This window comes from Haemaphysalis longicornis, unplaced genomic scaffold, assembly GCF_048455015.1.
Source record: "Haemaphysalis longicornis isolate Haplotype H1 unplaced genomic scaffold, Haemaphysalis longicornis Haplotype H1 scaffold_1, whole genome shotgun sequence".
Taxonomy (NCBI): Eukaryota; Metazoa; Arthropoda; class Arachnida; order Ixodida; family Ixodidae; genus Haemaphysalis; species Haemaphysalis longicornis.
This window is the reverse complement of record NW_027526203.1, coordinates 42,403,531-42,426,502: the sequence shown is the minus strand read 5'-3', so window position 1 is coordinate 42,426,502 and position 22,972 is coordinate 42,403,531. Positions and strand designations below refer to the sequence as shown.

General features: G+C 46.0%; 1 protein-coding gene across 1 annotated transcript in view; it reads right to left on the bottom strand.

Moving 5' to 3' along the window:
• The window catches only part of LOC144166164 (chromosome-associated kinesin KIF4A-like), a 104,141-nt gene that overhangs the window by 68,242 nt on the left and 12,927 nt on the right, over positions 1-22,972 (bottom strand). Inside the window, exons 11-12 of the mRNA XM_077695787.1 lie at positions 22,878-22,922; positions 21,654-21,863 (exon numbers count right to left, since the gene is read on the bottom strand). Coding sequence (XP_077551913.1) covers positions 21,654-21,863; positions 22,878-22,922 — 255 coding nt within the window. The remainder of the gene's footprint in view (positions 1-21,653; positions 21,864-22,877; positions 22,923-22,972) is intronic.

Below are 22,972 nucleotides of genomic sequence, written 5' to 3'. Positions count from 1 at the left end.
CGACATCGACAATCAGAGAAACATCGCCGTTTCCTATGACTGTTCATGGATGACTCGTGGACACACGTCCCACATTAGCGTCGGGACCGTGATCGAACTTTTTACGGGGCTCGTGCTGGACTACGTGGTTCTGAGCAATTTCTGTGCTGGCTGTGAACGTACGCCGGACAAAAATGATCCTGCCTACCAGTCATGGAAGGAAAGCCACATGTGTCAGAAAAACACCGACAAGAAGGCAGGGGAGATGGAGGTGCAGGCAGCACTCATTCTTTTTGAGAGGTCGCTCGCGAAGTATGGGCTGAGGTACACAACAATCTTGTGTGACGGGGATTGCCGCACGTACCTCGCTCTTTCGGAAGCTGGTGTTTACGGCTACATAAAAATCGTAAAAGAAGACTGCATCAACCATGTTGAGAAACGCATGGGAACTAACCTGCATACACTGAAGTCGAAGAGTGGTGGTGCAGAGAGCCTTGGCGGAAAAGGACGGCTAACAGGAGAGCTCATCACCAAGTTGAGCCGGTATTACGGCTGGGCCCTAAAATCGCACAAGGACAATGTGGAGGGGACTCAGAAGGCGGTGATGGCAACATACCACCATGTGACCTCGAACGATGCTGTCTCTGATCACAGCCTGTGCCCTACTGGCCCGGATTCGTGGTGCCGCCAAAATGCTGCTGTTGCAAAGGGAGAGCCCACGCCGAAACACCGCTACAACTTGCCACCTCACGTGTGCAAAGCCCTGCCGCCAGTATATGAGCGCCTCTCGTACAGGAAACTTCTCGAGCATTGCCAGAGGGGACAAACGCAGAACAACAATGAGAGCCTGCACTCCATGATATGGGCCCTAGCCCCGAAGGAGCGCCATGCGTCCCTCTTTACTGTGGAAGCTGCCGTGGCTGAAGCTGTGATGAGGTTCAACGGAGGCAACGAGGGGACATCTGCTGGGATTCTCAAGGAGCTGAACCTGACTCCTGGCCAGAAAAGTGCCAGACGGACGGCCGAAAAGGACAGGCGCCGGGCAGCTGAATCGGCTCGAAAGCGAGCAGCGGCTGAAAATGTCCAGCGAGCGCTGAAAAAGCGGCACACCAATGCTGGAAAGCAAACAGACTACATCCCTGGAGGGTACTAACTCTCAATCATTATAAATATGTACATACTAATTGCTGCTGTCAATTAAATCTCATGTAGTTTGTTTTTTGCCATTTCCTCAAAACACAAATTTTGAACTCCACTCAGTTTTAAGGCCTCAATATCTCTGCATGTATGGCAGGTAGAGCTATAATTTATTTTGCACCAGGAAGCTAAATATGCGTACTGTGCACTAATGGGAACAGATTTATGAAAATGAACTTTAATAATTACTTACTTTGCATTTTACCCTCCACCACTAACCACCATCTCAACACCGATTTTCAATGAGCTGTAAAACTGCTACTAAAGCCAAGTTGAGAAAAGTGCTCCCATTAGTTCATTGCTTATGCACTTGACTACCCAATCATGTGTTCAAAACATTTTTTTTATGGACCACTTTTTTTTTAATTTAGGCCTTAAAAAATGGTGGCTAATTAGTAATTATCTCTAAAACTAATCGACTTTTTGCAAAAACTGATTGGATATTTGGAATCAGCACAAAACACTGTACATGAGTGCATAGTTTCACCAAAATTGGATAAGAAATAAAAAAATAGGTTAAAGACCCAAAGGAGCCATGAAGACAAAATACAAGTTGGATTTATTAGAAAGACTGCCTGGGCCCGATAACAATGATACAAATATCATCGCAATCTTCGTAGAAATAACGGAGATATCAAAGAAAACGTGTGAAGCCGTGGCGACCCCCTGGCCAATTTCCCGCAACTTTTCTATGACGTCACGGAACCTTGTTTGTGCAATTGGCGGCTGCCTAACTGACCTGTCGCGACGACGCATGACTGGACTTCTTTAATTCGGCCTCTAGTTTCATTTGACCGCATCACTTGAATGCTAACATGCAGTTAACGCACTGAAAATTATGTTTTATTGTTGGCCCGTACGACGTCATTCTTGCTCATAACACGTCACTGTGGCGCAAAATTTGAAAATTTTAAATACTTCCTTGTTTTTTTTTCGTTAAAAAAACATCTTTTATGGCTCTAATGGAGCTGAGTGAGATACTGAATCCTAGTTCTTTCAAATTAAACTAAGTTGTATTTTCTCTTCATGGCTCCTTTAACTCTTTCGTTACCGTGGGAAATTGACCAATTTTGAAGGGTCTAACAAAACATTTTTTTGTGCTATACATATTGGTTAGGCACACATTGCAGTGACATACAATGCAGATTATTCCACGCGCTTTCCAACGACACCAGTTTTATTAGGGTTTTCCTAAATAATGATTCCGAAAAAAATTATCGAATTCGAAATTTTTGTCCGCGCTTCGAAGAAAAAATAAAAAAAAGTAAGTTGTGTATAATAAACCACATGTAGCAGAAAAAATTTAGAATATACATTTTGTAGGTAGACATTTCAAAAACCCGTCCTAGAAAAAAAATTGAGTTGCGCAGTACAATTTGTCAGATATAAAAGAAAATGTTAGTACACGTGGTGCCCGTGCCATGTGGTGAAGCTCAACCTCTATTTCAAGTTTTGCTATTTTGGATAGTTCTCTAGAAGAAATCTGGTGGTTTGACATTATTAAAGGCCCAAATTAGCCTCCACGTGATGTAAAAACACCTTGTCAATGATTATGACCGGCACAATATTGAAGGCAAGCAAGCGATGTGAAAAAATCCGCTTGGAGTTGAGAACCAAACTCTTTGGTGGATGCTTGTTGACGTTCTGATGATCGCTCATCAGTCAGAACTTTCATTTGCGTTTTATTATCATGTTCTGACTCACTATGGTAGCCCTGCTTGCAGGAATAAGGTACGATGCGCTAGAATCATGCCCAGCAAGCTTTCACCAAGCCGCCGTCGGGCTGTGAAGCGAGTTCAGCACTACGAGCCTACTACATTGCAGCGCCATCAAACAATTTCGAAAAGAAACAAATACAAAGCTGTTGGAGACTTTGTCAGAATAAGCAGTACTACTAAGAAGCGACACTAGACTTCCGGAAATACCCTAGTATGAAACCGAAACTGGCCGGTGAACAGCTGGCGGTGTACAAGGCCAATTGGAAGCGTTCTCCTCGTCTGAACTGATACCCGACAACTTGGTGTTATCGTTTGACTTTAGCGGAAGCTCTTATCGCAGAAGCAAGGCGTAGATAAAGTGGAAGCGCGAGCGGCATGCTTGTTTTGAGGAGCAGTAGCGGGCAACGGAGGCGCCATGGCAAATGAGCTTGTAGTTGGGTAACTGCGTAGTAGCGCCAAATATGAATTTTGCAATGCGAAAACGAAACCGAAACTGCTGGAAACTGGTTGAAAATGTCAGGTACACTTGCTAGACATGCGGGGGACCATCAGAAATAAGCTTTGGGAGAATAAAGCTGCCCTTTGTCCGAACCAAAGATCATTAGTGAATAGCTGGGGCCATTTTCAAGTAATTATCACCTCTCAACGCTGTCGGATTACAAAGCTGACCCCATTATTTGGTATTTGACTTGCCAGGAGCCTTTTGACAAAAAACATATTATGGTAATGCACACTAACCACGACCTGCATCCTTTTTTCTCAAGTGCAGCAGGCACGCCCCCTTCGTCAAAAACACGCGCACCTCAGCTCGCAAAAAACGCCGCCAGAAATCTCAATGTCGCCGGAGCGGGAAATTTTAAATTGATTCTAAAAGGGCAATGCCTAGACTAATCACTGGCTGCATTAGGTGTATGAGAAATGACTACAACATGTCGAAATAGGCAATATAAATTATCGATCACCGGTGATCGATTTGAATAGGCGTGGTAACGAAAGAGTTAAGCAATGGTACCACAATTGCCTCTTTCCAAGCCCGTGGAAGATGTCCTGCACTCCATATCTTGTTAAACAAATAAAGGAGTGTTTCGAGGGTGCCTGCGGGGAGGTGTTGAATCATTCTGTATGTGATTTGGTCTACACCTGGTGCTGATGTCTTACAAGTCGCCAAGGCAAACTTAAAGGTGTTGTGCCACCAAATTTTAAGTCTGTAAAAAGCCTGCTGTAGGCTTTCTCTGTATGCAAGGACCCTCAACACAAAGTGCCGGGTACAGCAAGCGCTTAATATATATTTTAATTCGCTTCTAAAAAGTACGTAAAAGCTCTTCTGGAAATCGGGACCCATCGCCAGCGCCACCAACCATGACGTCAGTGAATTGCCAGCATAACAAAGTTTGTGACGTCACACCACGTTAGCGACTCGAGCGACGTCAATGTGAACTCCAGTTACCACAGTTTGTTTGGTCGCTTGGTCGTATCAGACATATCCCCAGTGCACTTCCTTTCCTTCTCACCCGAATCACCTAGTAGTAGTAGTAGTAGTCGTATCAGACACACTAGGCCGACACGACGGCGACGCCGACGAGTCGCCAAACCATTGCCCAACTGCCGAATTGCCAGACCGCGTTGTCACACTACGCCGACGGCGACACAAACACGTCGGCCAATGGAAAGTCGCCGTAGTGTGACTGACTCGCTGACCGAAGACGCCAACAAAACTGGTCGCCCGACTGGTCACGCAACGCGTCGCCGGGAATTGACCGAGAAGCGAAAACTGTGCCCCAACAACATTCGTGCCGCAATGAATTCGGCTCTATTTTGTTAGTTTCTGGAGTGTAATAAACTCAGTAAAGTCCATGAAGTTCATACAACTCAACACTAGCGCTAATGCGATCCGTATTTGGCGTTCGACGCTTCGGCCGTGCTCTTCGGAAACGCCGCTACCCCGGAGCTGCAAACTGCATATGCGTGTGCGATCGGCTCGCCTTTAGAAAATAGAAAGTCAGTTTTGTGCAGAAGAAGAGTTACGTAGGGTAATTTGGGTAATAAGAGATCAATATCGGCCAGGGTTTTTCACGTAAAACGTAAAACCAAAGTACGGCAAGCACTACCCCTAGAGTGCAAAATCGCAGTGGCAGCCGGGCACACTTATTTTTGCGAACACTTTCGCGAAGGAGCAGAGTTGATGGTGACAACTATTGCGGGGGGCTTCGTGGAACCTTGATGCGCAAGCGCTAGTTAAGAAATTTCAGTTTACCAGCCAGGAATTCTGTAAACTAGCTAGTAAACACCGACGTACGACTCGAAGGATGTGTCTCCAGCTATTACACTGGCTATTTTGCAACGGAGAACTATTTGTCTGGTGGTGCAGTGGTCTCGCGCGTCGCGCCCGTTCGGTCAACGTTGCGGGTTCAATTCGCGGCGGGGGAAGCTTTTTTTTTCTTTTTTTAGCTGTTTTTTAAGGGGCATGGTTTTCATATCCCATTGCAAAATTTCCATGGTTTGCACATCCATAGTTTTCATTTGTCTGCATCCGAGGATGCAGACAAAGAGTCTGTGACGGAGCTGTCGCGGCTTGACATGACGAGTCGGCGTGTTTACTTCCGTGGTGAAGCACGTGTGTGCGGGAGCACACGCCGCAGTAAAGTCGCGGCGTACCGCAGCGCCGCATCAGGCCTCTCAAGCTCGGACGTTCCCTGGTTTCCCTATAGGCGGCGTAAAAATCGATGCCCCACGTGACCAACCTACAGCGTAGTTTTCGATCATCAAGTCCACCAGACGGCGCCAGCGAAAGGTTACTTTTGGTATAGAATACAAAACATTCATTCCGTGACTCAAAGAGCCAACACAGTTCGCTTACAATGTGTTGTTTAAAAAAATTATTAACAAGTTCCGCATCAAACATTCGTTGAGCAAAAATGTACGCAACTTTTTACGAACAGCCGACTGGTGCACCACCTCGTTTCTGAATTCGCAACCACAAAGCCGCCAATTCAAATTGAAACCGCTGCAACGGCCCACCGGTTCTATGTGCGCGGAGCACTGGTTTCGTGACTGTTATTGCTGTTATGTGCTTTTGCGTCTATCAGTTGTTGAGAGGACTGGCAAAACACGGGAATTGAGTGCTTGTGGAGTGACAACTGCGGGAAATTCTGCATCGGAAGACAGCTGTCGAGGCCAGAATATTTGATTCTTCCAACAGAAGGTGAGTGTTATGCACTACGCTAGAAAGACGGTGCAAACAAAACCGTTGTCGTCGTCAATACCTCATTTGTGCATGACTTCCGCTGGAATATTGTCTTATTACTCTCAACTGTCCTGGCCCCTCTCGAACATTTTTGACTATCTAGAACCCGAAAAGTTGTGGGCGCATTTGCCTCAACAGGTGTGGCATTATTTCGGATGGAACTTTTGAGGCTACCAAAAGACAGTAATTCCCCCGAGCTTTACCTAACTGTTGCCTTTCTGCTTTGACGCGTTAGTGAGCATATAGTCAACAGCGCTTTGCTACAACTAAAGTTTGCCTTCATAGAGACGTGGTAATGCGAGTTAGGTTATATTAGCATGCCTTGTGACAGATGATGCTTGCGTCATGGTTAATACGCGTGAACTCAAAAATACTGCGTTATTTTTTTTCAGAGGTAGGTGTTCATTTAGACATTCTGGCTGAATTTGCAACGTTGTCGGCGCACGAACCAACTGCACCAGGGACTGGCAGGCCATTTCAACTCTTCGTGCTTGCCTGATATGACAGCCATGCGCGCGACTGGAGCGTTTATGTATGTTTAACTTACACTCATAGTTGTTTCTCTGCATTTGTATGACATGATTTTCTTAACTATTCGTTCTTCAAATTTATATTACATTTTTATTCATTCCTTGTTTTTCTTTTTGCAGATACAACAAAAGAACAAAGAAGCACACACCGGAAGGGGACTACAAGTTCTCAGCACGAGCAAATGTATTATGTTGCCTGGAGATAAATGTTAGAAAGTGCTAGGTATTTTCACCAAATGTTAAAAAGAAGGTCAGCATTTTTCAATGCGTTCATACATGTGATATGCATATATCTGAGTATGAATGGAATAGTTGTTGTTCAATTCAAGAACAAGATATTCGATGTCTAAAAATATTTAACTTCGGCCGAATTTTCAGTGTACTGCAAATATTGAGACGCATCAAAATGTGCTACAAGATATTGTTACGTAGCTAGCCGCTGGACTCACTCTAGCCCCAAAATTCAACATTTATCAATAAATCACGATGCGTACACATTGGCAAATGTAAAAAAGCAAATGCGGGTTCTAGTTTACTTTCTTCCATTCCCTTTCACTGCTGCTCAAGAGTACTTCACTTTCTCTGTACATTTACAACACTTCGGACAAAAAAATTGCTGTAAGACCAACTGTACAGCTCCTGTTAGCCTAAAGCAAGTTCGTGCAAGAAGCTGAGAGGAAGTAAGCTTTATTGGAGCAGCTCATTTCTGATAGACACTATGATTCTATGCTCTGGTGATCGAGTAGGTGTCTCCTTTGTTAATAGCGCTGTGTGGACCTTGCAGGTGGCCTTTAATCCTTAGTACACAAAGAAATGTGAGGGGTCAGAGTTTGTCTTGGAGGTCTGGAGATGTAGTAGCCCGGGTCATCTAGAAACAGGGATAAGCTTGTGGCAAAAGTGAAGAATGAGGAGGTGTGGGGCTTTGTACCTCAAGGGCAGATTGCTTTAGCGAGTTGGATGGGTTGCCTGCGAATACCTCGCAAGGGCTTTTTGTATCAAATATAACAAGGGAGGCCCCTGCTACACTCAGTAAGCGTGTGAAAATCCCAGTTCCCTCCAGGGCGCAATTTCACATGTAGCCACCGACTGCAAATTGTTGCACAAGTGGGTGAAAACTATTCAATCAATGCACCATGATGTCACTCCCAAAAATAGTGCACGCAGGCAGGTCTTGTTCTAAATTGTAAGGAATGGAAGATAGTAGATACTATTGGTTGAACCTACAAGGAGACTAAGAACTTTAAGTCGTGTACTGAACTGTGCAGTGCAGTCCATGCATTGCAGCGTCAAATCATATTTGCAAGTCTTGCTTACTGATGTGCATGGTTTTTTCACATTTACAAGGGTGAGACAGCTGAATCAGATTTGGGAGCAGTTTTCGGAGCAGCGAAATCTCGATTTTGGAGCAGAAGAACCTTGATTTGGAGCAGAAGAACGATATTTATTATGTCACCTTAGGAGCTTAAAAAATCAAAATTTTCGCTACTTACGCGAGCAAAGTGCACTTTGTAATTGGTTCAGAACGTACATAACACTGAAACAGCCCTTCAATAAAGTTTTTTTTTACCAGAGGATCGCAAGGTACGAACTGCACAACCTTTTTACAAACCATTTTTTTTAATTATTAGGCTCTATGAATAGATATCGTAGAGTTCTGTTGAAAATATCGAATTGAAAAACTAAGCAATCATAAGGCAGTTTTATTATCATCTGAATGCCTAATTATTATTTTTGTAATCCCAGACTCGGCCTTATGCATAAGTGTAGAGTCACGGCAAAAGTTGCGCGAAGCGAGGTGACAGTCGTAGTCCCCACCAGCCCTCCCATATCAATCCCCAAGGTGCACGTTCACTACGATCGTAATTTGAGTAACGTTGGTATGTTCAGCCACCTCCTTTTTGGCCTTAAATTTCACTTCCGATAAATAAACCATTATTATTGGCGTGGAATAATAGCCCGTCCCGCTATCGGACACTGCTTGAACATTTTGCGACGATGTAGCCTGCGCCGCCACTTCTGCGGCGTCGATCGTCCCATTCCCGACGCTCCCAAGCTCGCTGTGAAAGGCAGCAATACCTCAGCGTTTTATGACACCGAAATGAGTCCGAAATTCAATTCAAGTGCAAACCACACCCCACACTCAAGCCTGAAACACGGCGAATTCGTGGGCACTACGTTGTTTTTGATGAACTCCCGTCTTTCAAGTCGCGCAGCGGGAACAGATCAAACGAATAAATGTAAACCCAGCCACTCACATAACCAAAACCAAGGTAGAAATCAGTGAAGATCACTCTGCCTGAACCACAAGCAACTGCTTTGCCTGGTGGCTATGTTTTCCCATTGGTTTTCCAATCTTCACCACAACAAGATGGCGGCGCCCAGTAATGTCGTTCCGGAGATACGGCGCTTCAAAAATTGCTGTTTTTTCATCAACTTGCACAAGTAGTTTGACGCCTCAGTACACATACTAAATATTTTTTTCTACAGGACTTTGCAATGATTTTCGATGGGAAAACTTTAAAAACGCACAGAATATAACATGCGCAACCGACATTATGAATTTCGATAGAACTATCTCAGGGAATTTTATGCAGATTTTTTAATAAATGATCAATCAATTACACCTTTACAAACACCATCACCTTGAGGGTGCTGGAAAATTATGCTGCTAGTAAGCATTTTTCCCCGCTGAAACTGACGGGAGCGTTAAAATCATTCGCTCTCAGACTATTTTGGCGCAGTTTGGCGCAATTTTTGCAATTTTCAAGCTTTCGGAGCAGCCTGGCGCAGGAAAACAAATTTGTATCAAATCTGTGCAATATGCGCAGCTGTCTCACCCCTGCATTTATCAATCACTGAAGCATAAAAAGTGCTTTTAAAATTTTACTGTCAATACAGTATCAGGCCATCCACATTACTACTGGCAAAATTCAACATTTCAGTTCATTTATTTACACCTGAAAGGGCATTACATAAGGGGGTCGGGGGCTCTTGGCCGAAGTATAGTCAGCGTTGCAACGCATACAAAAAATAAGACGATGAGAACAAGAAGAATACAAGATTAAGGAGGTGAAATTCAACTCATTGCAGCAAACGGTGTTAATCAGGGTAATGGAACTAACAATGTGGCTCTTCGACGTTCAAGTGCGAGTCAACACAGGGTGCGTAATACGTTTTTGTGCAGCTGGGTTCTGAAATCATATTTATCCTTTCTTGCTTATGGAAATTAAATTTCATGTCGCATTTTTACTGTGTAAATAAATATGAACATAAAATTATTTAGATTAATTACATTCTATATGTCATCAGCAAGTGAAATATCTCATTCATGAGTATTAATTACCGCACATGATTCGTAACCACCCTAGAGCGTAATAAGCAGCTGTTACCACCGTTATGTACATCCTATTGTTGAACGGTAAAGCTACTGTTTATGCCAGCATCAAGTATAATAATGGGGCATGCAAAAAGCATTACTCTAATTGAACTAGTTAGCAATTAACTACTTAGCAATTTTCCCGCAACAGAGCATACCGGAGTACTTTTAAAATTTTCAGTGTTGGTAAAAAAGTCAGATAAATATTTTTAACGCCGTAGGTGGTTTTTTCTTTTTCTTTAAACTTGTGATGCTGCTTAGCGCGTGCTTGGGGCCTGTCGCACCCCCCAAAAGAGATAGAGAAAAAAACGCCGTGCCTCAAACACTCGCTCACGTATTTTAGTTCCATTGCTACGTTCAAACGTAGATATGTTCGCAGTAAGCGATGGAGTTCGCAATAACTATCGCTTTAATCCGAGAGAATTTCCAAGTGTCTGTGTCCTTCGTAACTTGTTGCGACATCCAAAAAGAAAAAAAGATACGGGCAGCAGAATATTGGAAGCAATGTGTGCCCTTCTTTCGAAATCTTAGCGCAAGTAAACGAGTTGTTATGGCAAAAAAAATGTTGTCACGAAAGTGACGTACAATTGCAGCGATCGAAATGAAATGATGTCCTGGCCTCTGTAAACTTGCGGATGTCAATAAACGATTTGTTCTCACTTGCTGCTCACTGTGGTCTGTGCCAGTCGAGGCTATCTGGTCACCTGGCGTAACATCACTTCACTAGCGCGGCGCAAGTAAACACGCGGCCAGCGTGCCAGCCACGAATGCCAGGAACCAGCAGGAGCAGCGAGCCGGCGGCCGCCGTGCGAGGGCAGCCATGTTATTAAGGAGCTCAAGCGGCCTGTGCAAAAAGCATCCACCATGTTTACAAAGCCTTGTTTACAGCGCCATCAAGCGGGCTTTCTCGGTAGTTCACGACGCTGCCACTACGCTTTTTCTGGCACTACAGGCAAAGCTAGACCTTTGCTTCTCTAAAATCCTCCCTGTTCTGTGGCCGCATGGTAGACACACGTGGCAGAGCGCCCTCGCAACACTGACGTCACTGCTTGAATCGGCGCCCAGAAACCGAAACCGAATCCTGTTCACATGAATCGTGCGATAATAAATTTTTTACTCAGAATATGTGCATGTGAGAGCATGTATCATGCTTTCTGAAGAAATATAAAACGTTTGCAACAAAGAATGCACAAGCAACAAATTTGGTGGCACAACACCTTTAAGCTCGTGGACGGAAAATGGACAGTTGTAAGAGCCTTGTGACGATTTCTTGATGTCCCTAATGGATTTACGTTCAGCAGATGTTTTGTACCTGATAAATCTGTCTGTGTAATGCGAAGAGCTTGATATAAGTTCAAAGTGTTTGGCTCGTGTGTTTGCCTGGTCTTCTAATGTGTTGCCAGTGGTGCTAACAAGGGGTACAGTTGTTTTGTGCCCTTTGAACTTTCTTATTTGGTTCTACACCTTGCTTGCGTCAGTGTAAGAGTTAATGGAACCCACAAAAGTTCTCCAGCTGTGGGTTTGGCTCTGCGGCGAATACACCTTCCAACTGCCTTGGCACGCTTGAAAGCAATTAGATTCTGTGCGGTTGGGTACCTTCGGAGGTTCCCCCAGGCCTTGTTTTGCGCTTTGCGTGCGTTTTGACACTCCCCATTCCACCAGGGCCTTCTGGGATTTTGAGGAGTACCGGAGGTTTGAGGGATTGAACTCTTGGCAGCCTCTATAATGTGGGCGGTGACAATTCTACAAGCTTCATCGATATGTGTTTCATGATTCTGTAGGACAGCTGTGCTCTTTGCTTAAAAGCCACCCAGTCTGCACGGGTTTCTTTAAACCTTTTATGGTAAATAGAACTGTCAGGGAGTGTATCTACACACCTAAGAGTGACAGGGAAGTGGTCACTTCCATAAGGGTTGGAGTCCACATTCCACTCAAACAAAGGGAAGAGGATAGGCGAACCTATTGCTAAGTCGATGTGCGAGTAGGCGTTGTGTGTTGTGCTGTAGTATGTTAACTTCTTTTTATTAAATATGCACGCACCAGATGAGAGTAAGAACCTTTCAATTAAACGGCCCCGGCCATCTTCGCCTTCAGATACCAACAGTTTGCTGTGGGCGTTAAAGTCGCCCACCAGTAGGAATGGATCCGGTAGCTGGTTAATTAAGGATTCAAATGCTGGACTGCAAAGGCAAAAGTCAGGAGGAATATATATGGAAGCTATCGTTATTAACTGGTCGGCGATTATTACACGTACAGCAACCACTTCGAAGGTTGTGGTCAAAGGGACAAATTGACAGGGAATAGAATGCTGTATAACTATAGCTACACCACCAGAGGAGTGAGAACAGTCGTTCCTATCTTTCCTAAACACAGAATAGCGCTTCAGAAAGTTTGTTTCGATTGTAAGTGCGTTTCCTGAAGACATAAGATGGTTGATTGGTTTTTATGAAGAATTTCGTATATGTCATCCAAGTTTTTCATTAAGCCCCTGCAGTTCCATTGTGTAATGCATTGTACTACCATAAGTGTTTAATGAGAGAGTGCAGCGTGTATCTGCGTGTTGCAGACGGGTGGTGTTATCTATGTTACTGAGCCTGCATTAGGGCCAGTTATGCGCGGAGCTGGTTTTTTCCCGCGGCCGATGTTGCCACGCTGCTCGTTTGGCTGAACAGCTGACCGAGCTGGCGTGGGTGTTACGTCCATCTCTTCATCGGACGGCAAAGGAGTAAATGCAGGATCTCCCTCCTTTTGCTGTGGACCTTCGGGAGTTGCACTCGTGTTTGCCGCACGGGCCAATGGCGGCTGTAGCGGCGTTGTGCGTGTAGATGTGGATGCAAGGCTCCCCACCTCGCTGCCTACTGTGCCCAAGGTCGACAGCGCAGCAGGAGCGGAAGGCAAGCCGTTTCCACCTACAGTGTGCGTTGCCACCACAGCCGCAGTTGAATCCACAGGCTGTGGTACAACATTTTGGGCAGTAGAAGCCAGCCCAGTGGGGGGCGGGGGTGGGACCAGGTCAGCGTTGCTGCACTGGGTCGCCCCCGAAACCTGACGCCGCCCCACCCCCGGCGAGCAGTGTCAGCGTAACTTCCTGAGGGAAGCATAGAATGTCTTTTTCGAGCTTCTGGGTAAGACAGGTTGTGGGTCACTTTGAGGTTTATGATTTCTTTCTCATTTTTTAATTTTTTGCAAGAACGGGAGTACGCGTGGGATCCTTCACAGTTAACACAGTGAAATTGTGTTGCATTACACTCATCTGTCTGATGGTCAGGCTTCGAGCATTTTGCACATGTGTTTTGCCCTCGACAGTTGTTGCTACTGTGCCCGTACCTTTGACATTTGAAGCAACGTCGCGGGTTTGGGATGTACGCCCTTATCTCACAGTGGAGAAACCCAGCTTTGACAGATTCGGGGAGCGTACTACGATCGAAAGTCAAGATGATATGTTTGGTTTCGATCTCATTTCCATCGCGCCTCATTGTGATGCGTCTAACACCAGTCGCTCCTTGCTCATGCAAGCCCTCAAGAATATCTGCCTCAGTTTCATGTATGAGTTCAGTTTCCGAGAGCACACCTTGGCAGCTGTTGAGGGTTCGGTGAGGTGTTACAGTGATCTGTAAGTCACCTATGCTTGTTTGTTTTAGAAGGTTAGCAGATTGTTCCTTAGTTCGGACCTCAATAAGCATGTCACCAGATGCAAGTTTCTTTGCGTCATAGTTTTTTCCAACTATACCTTCAATGAACTTGGCGATAAGGAACACAGATTTCGAAGTTATTGGGGTGGCTTTGTCAACTGTCTGCATGACTAGGAAGCGAGAAAAGTTGTCAGGGTTATTGAAGACGAGGTTCGGTAGGGGTTTAAAGATTGCTTCGGTGCGGGCGATCATTTGGAAGAAGGGGTTTAGATAATACCATGCGCCATAGTATAAAGCAGGGAAGGGGGGTACTTTCTTCTTTGACTTTACCCTGATGGTCAAAGAGGTCCCGGAGCTCCGTGCCTGGTAAACAGACAGGGAGCCCATCCGCCGGAGCTTGACCACGACTCCGACAGCCACCGTTTGAGGTTTCTACCCTTCACCTTAAAACTCATTGCCACGGTCGGTTACAGCTCGAGTATGGGGGCTCGGGGTTTGCGGTGTCGCCAACACCGTCACCAAGATTTCTCAAGGTGCCCCGTGTGGGGAATATTAAGATTGTTTCTGATGGTATGCATGTCATGATAGATTTGTTGCCACGGCTTTTTAAGGCAAGCTTAGAAAATCGTAAGCATGCAAGTCCGACACAAAGCAACCGTGATGCATTCAGACACCACCGTCCATTGCAGTTCAGTGCCAGTGAGTATTTGCGAGGTTTTAGTGAGCACTTTGTGAACTAATATAGCACATTTGTGTGGCAGTTAAGAAAAGCTAACCATGGTCTGTAAAAACTACATACATCGCAGCACATAAAGCTGCATAATTATCGAGGGATGTGCAACTTAGTATTTGAATGTGTTTGCAATTGAGAATGCTTTTTTGCTTGTATACCTGTGCGCGCAGATGGCTCAGCTAGATTGGTGGTTCCATATAAAATCAACGATTAAATGTGATAACTCCGCTATTTTTTCATTTTGTAAGATCACTTTTAAAATTTGTTATTTTTTATTTTTGTTGTCCTTTCTGTCTTCAAGTTCCATTCAATAATTAGGTCCATTTACGCTATTGTGAAGATATTAAACATCTTATCGTGCCAATTATGCACTTCTATGTAAAGGCAGGGGTTTACACATACGGTTGGTCGTTTTCACGATATTTTTGTACGTGTTTCCGTAGTTCTTTTCAGCGCGTTTTTATTTTAGTCTTCCCATTTTGGAGGAGCCGTATGAATGCGCATTTTAGATGCGACGCTGAGAGCATTTCTTGTCGGCGGCCCTGTCCTTCCTGCGTGCGTCCGTCGTCGGCGTCCGCACTCTCCTCCGCTCACCCCCTCTCCTCTCCGATAGTGAACACTCTCTCGCGAGGGGCATTGGATTGGATTGGATTGGTTTGGTTTTTGAATTAGGTTAAAGTGGATTGTGTTGCGTCATAGCCACGGCAGACGCACTGGCGCTGGCGCGTGCCCAGGTGAGAGCGAACACTCTCTCTCAACATCTGCGGGTGTGCGGCCCAGCCCGCTCTCACTCCGCCGGTGGGCGACGCTGCACGCGGTGCTGCACGTGTGCAGTACTCTCTCTCTCTGCGGTCTCCTCTCCTTCGAGCGTGCTGCGCATATAACCGGTGTGCCACTCTCCGGCGGCCTTTCGGTCGACGGTTGCTTTCCGCTTGCGCTTGAACCCCCCTCAGCGTCGCATCACACCAGGGTTCCCGCAAGGGGAGGTGGGCGTAATTTTTTTTTATTTTGTAAGCTAGCGTTTATAATTTATTTTCTGCTTTTGGTTCTTTTAATATTCCGTACAACCAATCGTCTCCACACTATTATAACGATTAATTACACATGTGAACTCCACCCATTATACATTTTTTGCACAAATGCAGGGCGTTACACTTTGGTCAGTTTTCATTTTTTTTATTCTTGTGTCCGTCACTAATTTTTGAGCTTTTGATTATTTTCTTCGCCTAGCACAGGAGATGTATAGAACTCAAATTTCTTTCTAGGTTTCGTATTTTTTGTTTTTAAGATTCCGTTCGATTGATTATCTGTATTCTTGCTATTATGCATTTCTGTGCAAATGCAAGGCATTACAAGGTTCGACTGTTCGCGCATTGTTTTATTCACGTTTTTGTCATTATTTTTGCTGCTCCTTTATTTTTGTATGTTTCGTGTAGGAGCTTTGAAATCTATATTTATGTAAATATAGGTTTATATAGTTTATATTTTTGAATTTGTTAATATCCCTTCTATGTTTATTTTTCTACTTTCTGTATTTTTGTTTCTTTCTAAATTACGTTCGACTAATTATCTTTATACACGCTTTGTAGCGATCAATTATATTAACTCCGCCAATTTACACTTCTGTTAAATGCAGGGCTGCACATATGGTGCCGTACGTGTACTCGACGGTTCGCTCTAGAATCAGCCAACAACGATAGGCTGCTCTTTTTCTAAATGCGATTGTATGCCTCATGGCATAAAACATATGTTACAATGATATGTTCGCTTTCGCTCTGCGGAAGAGCGCAAGGGAGCAGTTGTGGAATCCCTTTATGAATCAATGAAGATCATGGGGCTCGACCTGCCAGGGAGTAGGCCTGCACCTCGAAGGTGTCGAGTTCTCGCCTGTTCCAATGAAGGACACATCCATTACAGGTGTTCTGTGTCAGAATCCTCGGCAGGAGCCGAGCAGAAATGCGGCCAATAAACTCGCAAGTACACTCGTGCCAATACCATTGACATGCCGCGAAATGCCGCATAAACAGCGGCCCAATGGGCTGAACGATGCATTCGATGCACAGGTGCGTGCTGCCACCTGGCAGAGCGCGGGGGAACCCGCACGCTTACAAAATTTGGCTGGGGTGCGCGGCGATTGGGACGGCCGGAGCGAAACGCGCGCGGAGGAATCTGGGAGGCCATGGGCGCACTCACGGTTGCCTGCATGCGCGCCTCGGCAGTGAATGCAGGCAATAACGCAACCGCTTATAGTGCGGGACTGCATGTAACTTGGGCTTTCGTGACCACCAGTTCACTTCCCATATGAACGCAATGCTATTTTAAGCACAGCGCTTAAAACGTGGTTAGCCCAAGGCACAACACTGTTTATAGGGCAGGTTTTTGGCGGGTCTTCTGATCCACCGGTGCAGCTGGGGCATCGTTTTAGGGTCGCAAGGAAAAAAAAAAAAAAAGAAAAAGAAATCAGCCATCCGACGCAGCACACGCTCGCGGCTCTTCTCTGACAGAGAAAAGAAAAAAATAGGCACCTAGAGCTCTAGTTCGTGCGGTTCATTTGCGGTCTCGTAATAACCACAACTGTCCTTGCTCTTGGTGCACGTCGTAACGTGGCGAGCCCCATTCCTCTTAAAACGTACTAATAAGCAACCATCCTTTCCCCATTTTGAACATCTCGAGCTAGCAAGCCACAACCGTCACCAGCCCCGCGAAGGCAAGCTGGGGTGAAAAAAAAAAAAAAAACGCTTGCTTTTTATTCCTTCCTGCCAGCATAAGCCAGGCTTTCCCCCTCCTTGCAGCATAAGTTTTCTAGAAGGTTAGAAATGCAGATGTGCTCCCTAAAAACGCAAAAAAGAATGTGCAGCTGCTCTTGCAGTTTGCAGAACTGTGCAGCAGCGTCTGACGAGGAAAAAAAAGACCGTGCCTGTTTTCAAGTGGTGTTTTGTTTAAGTGATGATAAACAAAGAATGATTGAAATGTAGATTGCAGTGTGGTTGGATTTGTACATGTTTTGTTCATGGTACGGTACCTCTCATGGAGTGAATTTTCGCGACATGCATTTTAAGGGGGGACGAGGGTCTTAAAACTAACTTTTTTATTTATGGGTAGAAACTTATGAAAATTTGCACACGGGTGTGCTTTTCTCTGTAGATTTCAAATATGCAGTTATATTTGAGCTGGTGCTGTTAGTTCAAAAGTTATCATACAAAGTCTAAACCGCAATTAGGTAATTTCTTACGCAGCTTTAATGAACTTTCGCATTGCATTTTGTCGCTTTTAATTACATGAATGGATAGCCAGAGAGTTCCCATACCCGATGACATTCTTCGTTTTTCTCTAAAGTAACGGCATCCTAAAAAAATATGTCAAGTACAAAAGATGGCAGTATTCAATATTTTGGCTCATCAAAATAACTGCAAGTCATTATTTATGCGTAGCCTAAACAGAAAAACTAAGAATGTCATCGGCTGTCTCAGGCTGTACTGAAAAAAATGGTACCAAGATTGACCTTATGAAGCAAAAAGAAGTTTCCAAAAAGCTGCGTAAGGCTGAGGGAAGTGACCAAAAATATGAAACTGAGAAAACTGCATTTGAAGCTTGGCCATGTGTAGAGCCCCTAGCTTTCCGCGATTCCGCAATTCCGCGAAAAATCGCGGAATTAAAGTGTTTTCGCGGAATTCCAAAAAAAAAAACGTTTAAGTGTGGCGCTACGTCCCCAAAACGATATATTCGGTGAAATATGGCTGAAAAGTAATAGCAAAATGGTTTCTATTGTTTGAAACGTTTTTAATGTTGAAAATTTAAATTTGCATCTGCGTATTCCTACCTTATCGAATAATAAAAGTGGCTAGGTGGCGCAGCCTCCACCTGAATCAAGGGGCTTAGCCATAGCCACAGAAAGAGAACATTGCACATGACGAGGCCCGTCAGATTGCACACAAATGAAGGGTGCAATGAGTAATGCGGCTAGCAAGGCGCTAGCATACTTGGAGATCTCTGACATTGACTTGGAAGTTCTTCAAGAGTGTGAAGTGCTTGGATCCCCAGCAAGCTGGGTGTCTCTCAGAGAAGAGATCAGAGTTTGGGGCCGTTCCTGGATTTATAGCCCTAGCTACTAAATGGCAAGTGTACCTGAAGTCTGCCCAAGACCTCAAGTCTAGTGACAGGGACTTGGCACAATTTCTTTCTAAACAAGAAAAACCAGGTGAAGATTTTGATGTCCTGGCTTTCTGGGCTGGGATGGAACACCTGACTCCAACACTTTCTTCTATTGCCCTTAAATACCTGTCGGTCATTCAGTCACTATGGTGACATCGTGCCTCACAAGCGCCATTCTTTTGGTGAAGAAAGCACAAAGCATCACCAGATGCTCAGCCACAACAGCTTCCTTCAGTTGTAAATGAAATCTAGCATGTTAGGAGTATGAAGTGTCTAATAAATGAACAGTTGCATGTACCTTATGCCGTTTCAATGTTGTCGCGGAATTTTGCAGATTCCCCTATCTAGAATCGCAGAATTTGACATGTTCCACCGCAAAAAGTAAGGGGCTCTAGCCATGTGTTATGAGATGAACCGTCAGTAGTGTAGCTTCAAAATTTCCCAGTAACAAAGACATGTTCTTCCCATTTTCAAATCTGTCTTTGGATTCCCAAAATGTCAACTAGAACTGGAGATACAAAAGGCCAAGTAACGGACCCCACCAGAAATTTAGCAAAATTTATCGACCTCGAATCGGTTGGCATTTTGCTAGCGTTGTGAAATCTGGTGGTGTCTTGCTGGCGTCGTGAAAACTGCAACAGTCCTTCGTAAAGTGCCATCATCTATTACAGTGCACTGTGGTACCCAGAATATTGGGTACGGCAAAAGTGTGAGGGTGAAACTTGCTTTAGGTGCCCCCCTTTTTTTGTTCTTTGGTGAGGCTATTTCATTCGCGGTTTTTATGCTGGAAGTTTGAGAGAATACAGGGGTGGGACACTGCGCAGTGCATTTTCCGCAAATGCATCATGTTGTTGGCCCTCAAAAGAGCCTTTTGGGGAAAATAAATGTAGCCGAAAGGCAAACGTTCTTGGCCTATGGGGATTAACCCATAGACGCCTTCTTCCTTCAAGCCGTGCATGGGGCGGCTATCTCCATTGGACATCACGGTTGTGTACCGCAGCCCATTCTTGGAGAGCGAGCGCTTGAACATTATCAGGGCTGCCTCTACCTCCATGCGTCCTGCACCACAGTCAATGCTTTGCTGGCACTCGTGGTCTGCCAGCCAATCTTCAAAGCCCTCATCTGAAGCTTTGGGTCCGATGGCGCAACCTAAGCAAATGGTGCAACCTAAGCAAAAGTTAGAGAGGACTACATGATCAATCACCAAGCCGGTGTACACTTTAATGATGCAGCCCACTCCAATGTGTGACGACCGTCCCCTTGTCATCCACGTGCCATCAAACATCACATCTATGTTGTTTGGCAGCTGACCAAGGTCCGAGTACAAGTCCTTGACGGCACGCACGCTATCAGCTTCAGAGGCTGCTGCAGTGTCCTCGCAAACCTGAACCACTTTCCTCAAGTGCGCTTGGAATGTCTTGTGGTGCAGGCCTCTGTGGGACAAGTTCACACCAGCACAAAAATCTGACAGAGCAGTCACCCCCTTCCCGATGCTTTGAATACTTTTCAAAGCCCTCATATTCACTTCAAAAGGAGTGATATTGCCAGATCCTTCGGTCCTTGGTAAGGAAAAACGTTCCACACGGTGTTCACAAACCGAGCACGTCACCTCGAGCTTCACGGCGAGGCCGTACTGCCGGTCAGCCTTCCTCAAATCCGGCGCCGCCAGCCCGCACTTGCCGCACCTGACGTGCGCAAAAAGGTCCTTCAGCATTGCAAAATCCACTAAGACAAAATCTGTGCCGGATTCTTCCTCTGAGTGCGCCAAATCCACTTCAAGGAGGTCGAATTTCCGCTGCATTGCTGACTTGGTCTCCATTCCGCGCTTGACCTCATCTGCGTGTTCCTAAGTGCGGCGATCTCCTCCGCCGTGTAACACCTCGTGTCAAGCCGGCAAGACGTGCTTGGACCGGGTATGGATTCCGGAGGTGGTTGGTCAGGCGATGGGGCAGGCGAGGCAATACGAGGCGGCGAACGATTTTCATCCAGCGGAGTCGAGCGGCCCGAAGTCGCACCACGCGACTTTGGGAAAGGCGGACGACGCTTTCGCTTCCTGTGCGCATGACGGGTCGTCTTCTTCAAACGTGCGTCTCCTGGCATCAGTCACGAAAGTACGCGATGGAAGAACTAGAAACTGTAAAAAAAACTGCTCTAAGCGAGTGCTGCGCCAGAAGAGCGGATTCCGTCAGACGTGCGTAGCAGACGCCATGATGGCGACTGCCATGACAGCAGTCGCGCTGACCAGTGGGAGGGGTCGTATGGCGAACTCAAACCACGCGCGCCCGCTCAAGCCAATCGGCGGCCGAGAAGGTGCCTTTGGAAAACTGGCAAGGGCGGTCGTTCTACTCAAGCGATGCCATTTTAAGATATCGCAAAATGCGCACAAAGAAACAAGCTTCAAAACAAGACCAAGATGGCGGCAATCGGTCGGCTGCTTCGCCTGCGGGGCGCGCGGGAATTTGAAGCAACTTTTGCCCAATTCGGGGCATTTCGTCGCCCCCGAGGTGTTTCAAAACATGATTTTAGAGTATTTCCCGATGGAATTTCGCGTTGATATTTTGAAGGCAGGTGCTTGAAGGTACAATAATTCCAAAAATTCCCCAATTCCAAGTGAGACTTCCTAGCAACATGTCAAAAAGAAAACTACATAGGGAAAAAAAAATTTTAGAAAAGAGAGAGAGAGAGACCGATTGGGCGAGCCATAAACGGCGGTGACAATTACCCTGCTCCTTACTGTTGTGTCCATGACTCGATAACATGGATGGGCGACGGTGATGGGTGGCGCCACGTCCCCAGCGAGCACCTTGTGCGGGACCATCCCGTGGCTAGTGCATCGTGCCACGACACTGGGCACGGTGACCATGTTGGGCAGTCCCAGTCACTCGCAGTACTCAACACTCGCCAACCTCGTGCCTCCTCACCTCTTGAGAAAAACCGCCCTCACAAAGCCATATCTTCAACTGCTCCTGACACCGGCGGTTGGATTGAGTGGCATTAGCAGATGCTCTTCCCACTACCGCTGAAAGACCGCCCCCCGTGGACGGCAAACAGCCCCTCTGCAAGAGCGCATGTGCGAGGAGGCGGAGCCCTACCTGACACTGGTTCTTGATGACCTCGAGGTGGCTGTCGTTGCCGGAGATCTTGCTGGCCAGCTTCTCCTTGGCCTGCAGCACCTGGCTCAGCTCCTCGAGCTCCTTGCTCAGGGCGGCACGGCGCATGGTGGCGTCCGTCCACACACACCTCGCGCTCGAAGTGGCCCCCTCGTCCCCTTCCTCCTCGATGGTGGGCATCTCTTGGTCAACCTGCCAGGCGAAACTGAAGGTGTTCACCGGGGGGTACCAAAGGCAGAATAGTGTGCTCGCCTACACCTTGTTAGCATCTATCACCCTGATGCCGCCGATCGAAAGACAAAGGCATCTCCTGTCGGCCGTAACCGCTCCAATCCTGTGCCCTCAAAATCCCCTTTTTCCCCCACACTTCCACTGATCGTTTACCGGTACATGTCGCTCACTCCCTATGCAGCCCTTCTGTTGCTTGTGGGAGGATGACTGTAGCCACCTGTTGCAGCTGACAGTGTTCACCGTGTACACTGGGAGATTTGATTACGATTCCCCGAATAGGTCAGTCAGCTACCATACTATAAATAATACACGAGCAAGAGATGGGGCGTGTCAGCAAAATCCTTGCCACGCTCTTGTCAATAGAGCAAGCGACTGCAGAGCACAGAATGACAGAACGGAAGGGCTACCTTGCCATATAGACGACAAGTAGACGGCTAGCTGCCTACATAATGCAGAGGAAGCATCAAAGAAACACCGATACTGGTCAGCAGAAAAATAGCATCTGGCAGCCCACACCGCTGCTAAAGCCCACAAACATGACCAGCAAGAAGGATATAGAGCGGAAAGCACAGTTGGCACTGCATACAAGGCACATGTGAGAAATGCTGTGCTGCCGACTTCCAAAGCCGGAACAAGCTGCGAGCGTCGAGCAGAGCCTCAAGAGTGTGAAATAGAGAAACAAGACGCCAGAGACAACTTATGGATGTTTCAGTTCCCTTTTTTAGCCTCAAGCTCCAGAGAGCAACAACAACAAGCAACAAGCAGCGGTGTGCACAGCTTGGGGAAGGCATTAGCTTTATTCACACACACACACATTTTACTGAAAAGCAAAGAAATAAAAATTACAATGAAGGTACCTTCTCGCCTTTGAAAAAGCCTTAGTCTGGCCATGCACTGTCCTCCAGCAGCGTCCATAGGTAGAAAAAGTTTTTATGTGTGGCAAACGAACAAAGCAGAGGTGATGCAGGCACTCACCCTGAAGAGCGATTCATGCTGCTTGCGCCTTTTCTCTTCAGAGGCCTTTAAAACAATGAAAAATGTTTTGCATGTACATATACAGAACACTTTCA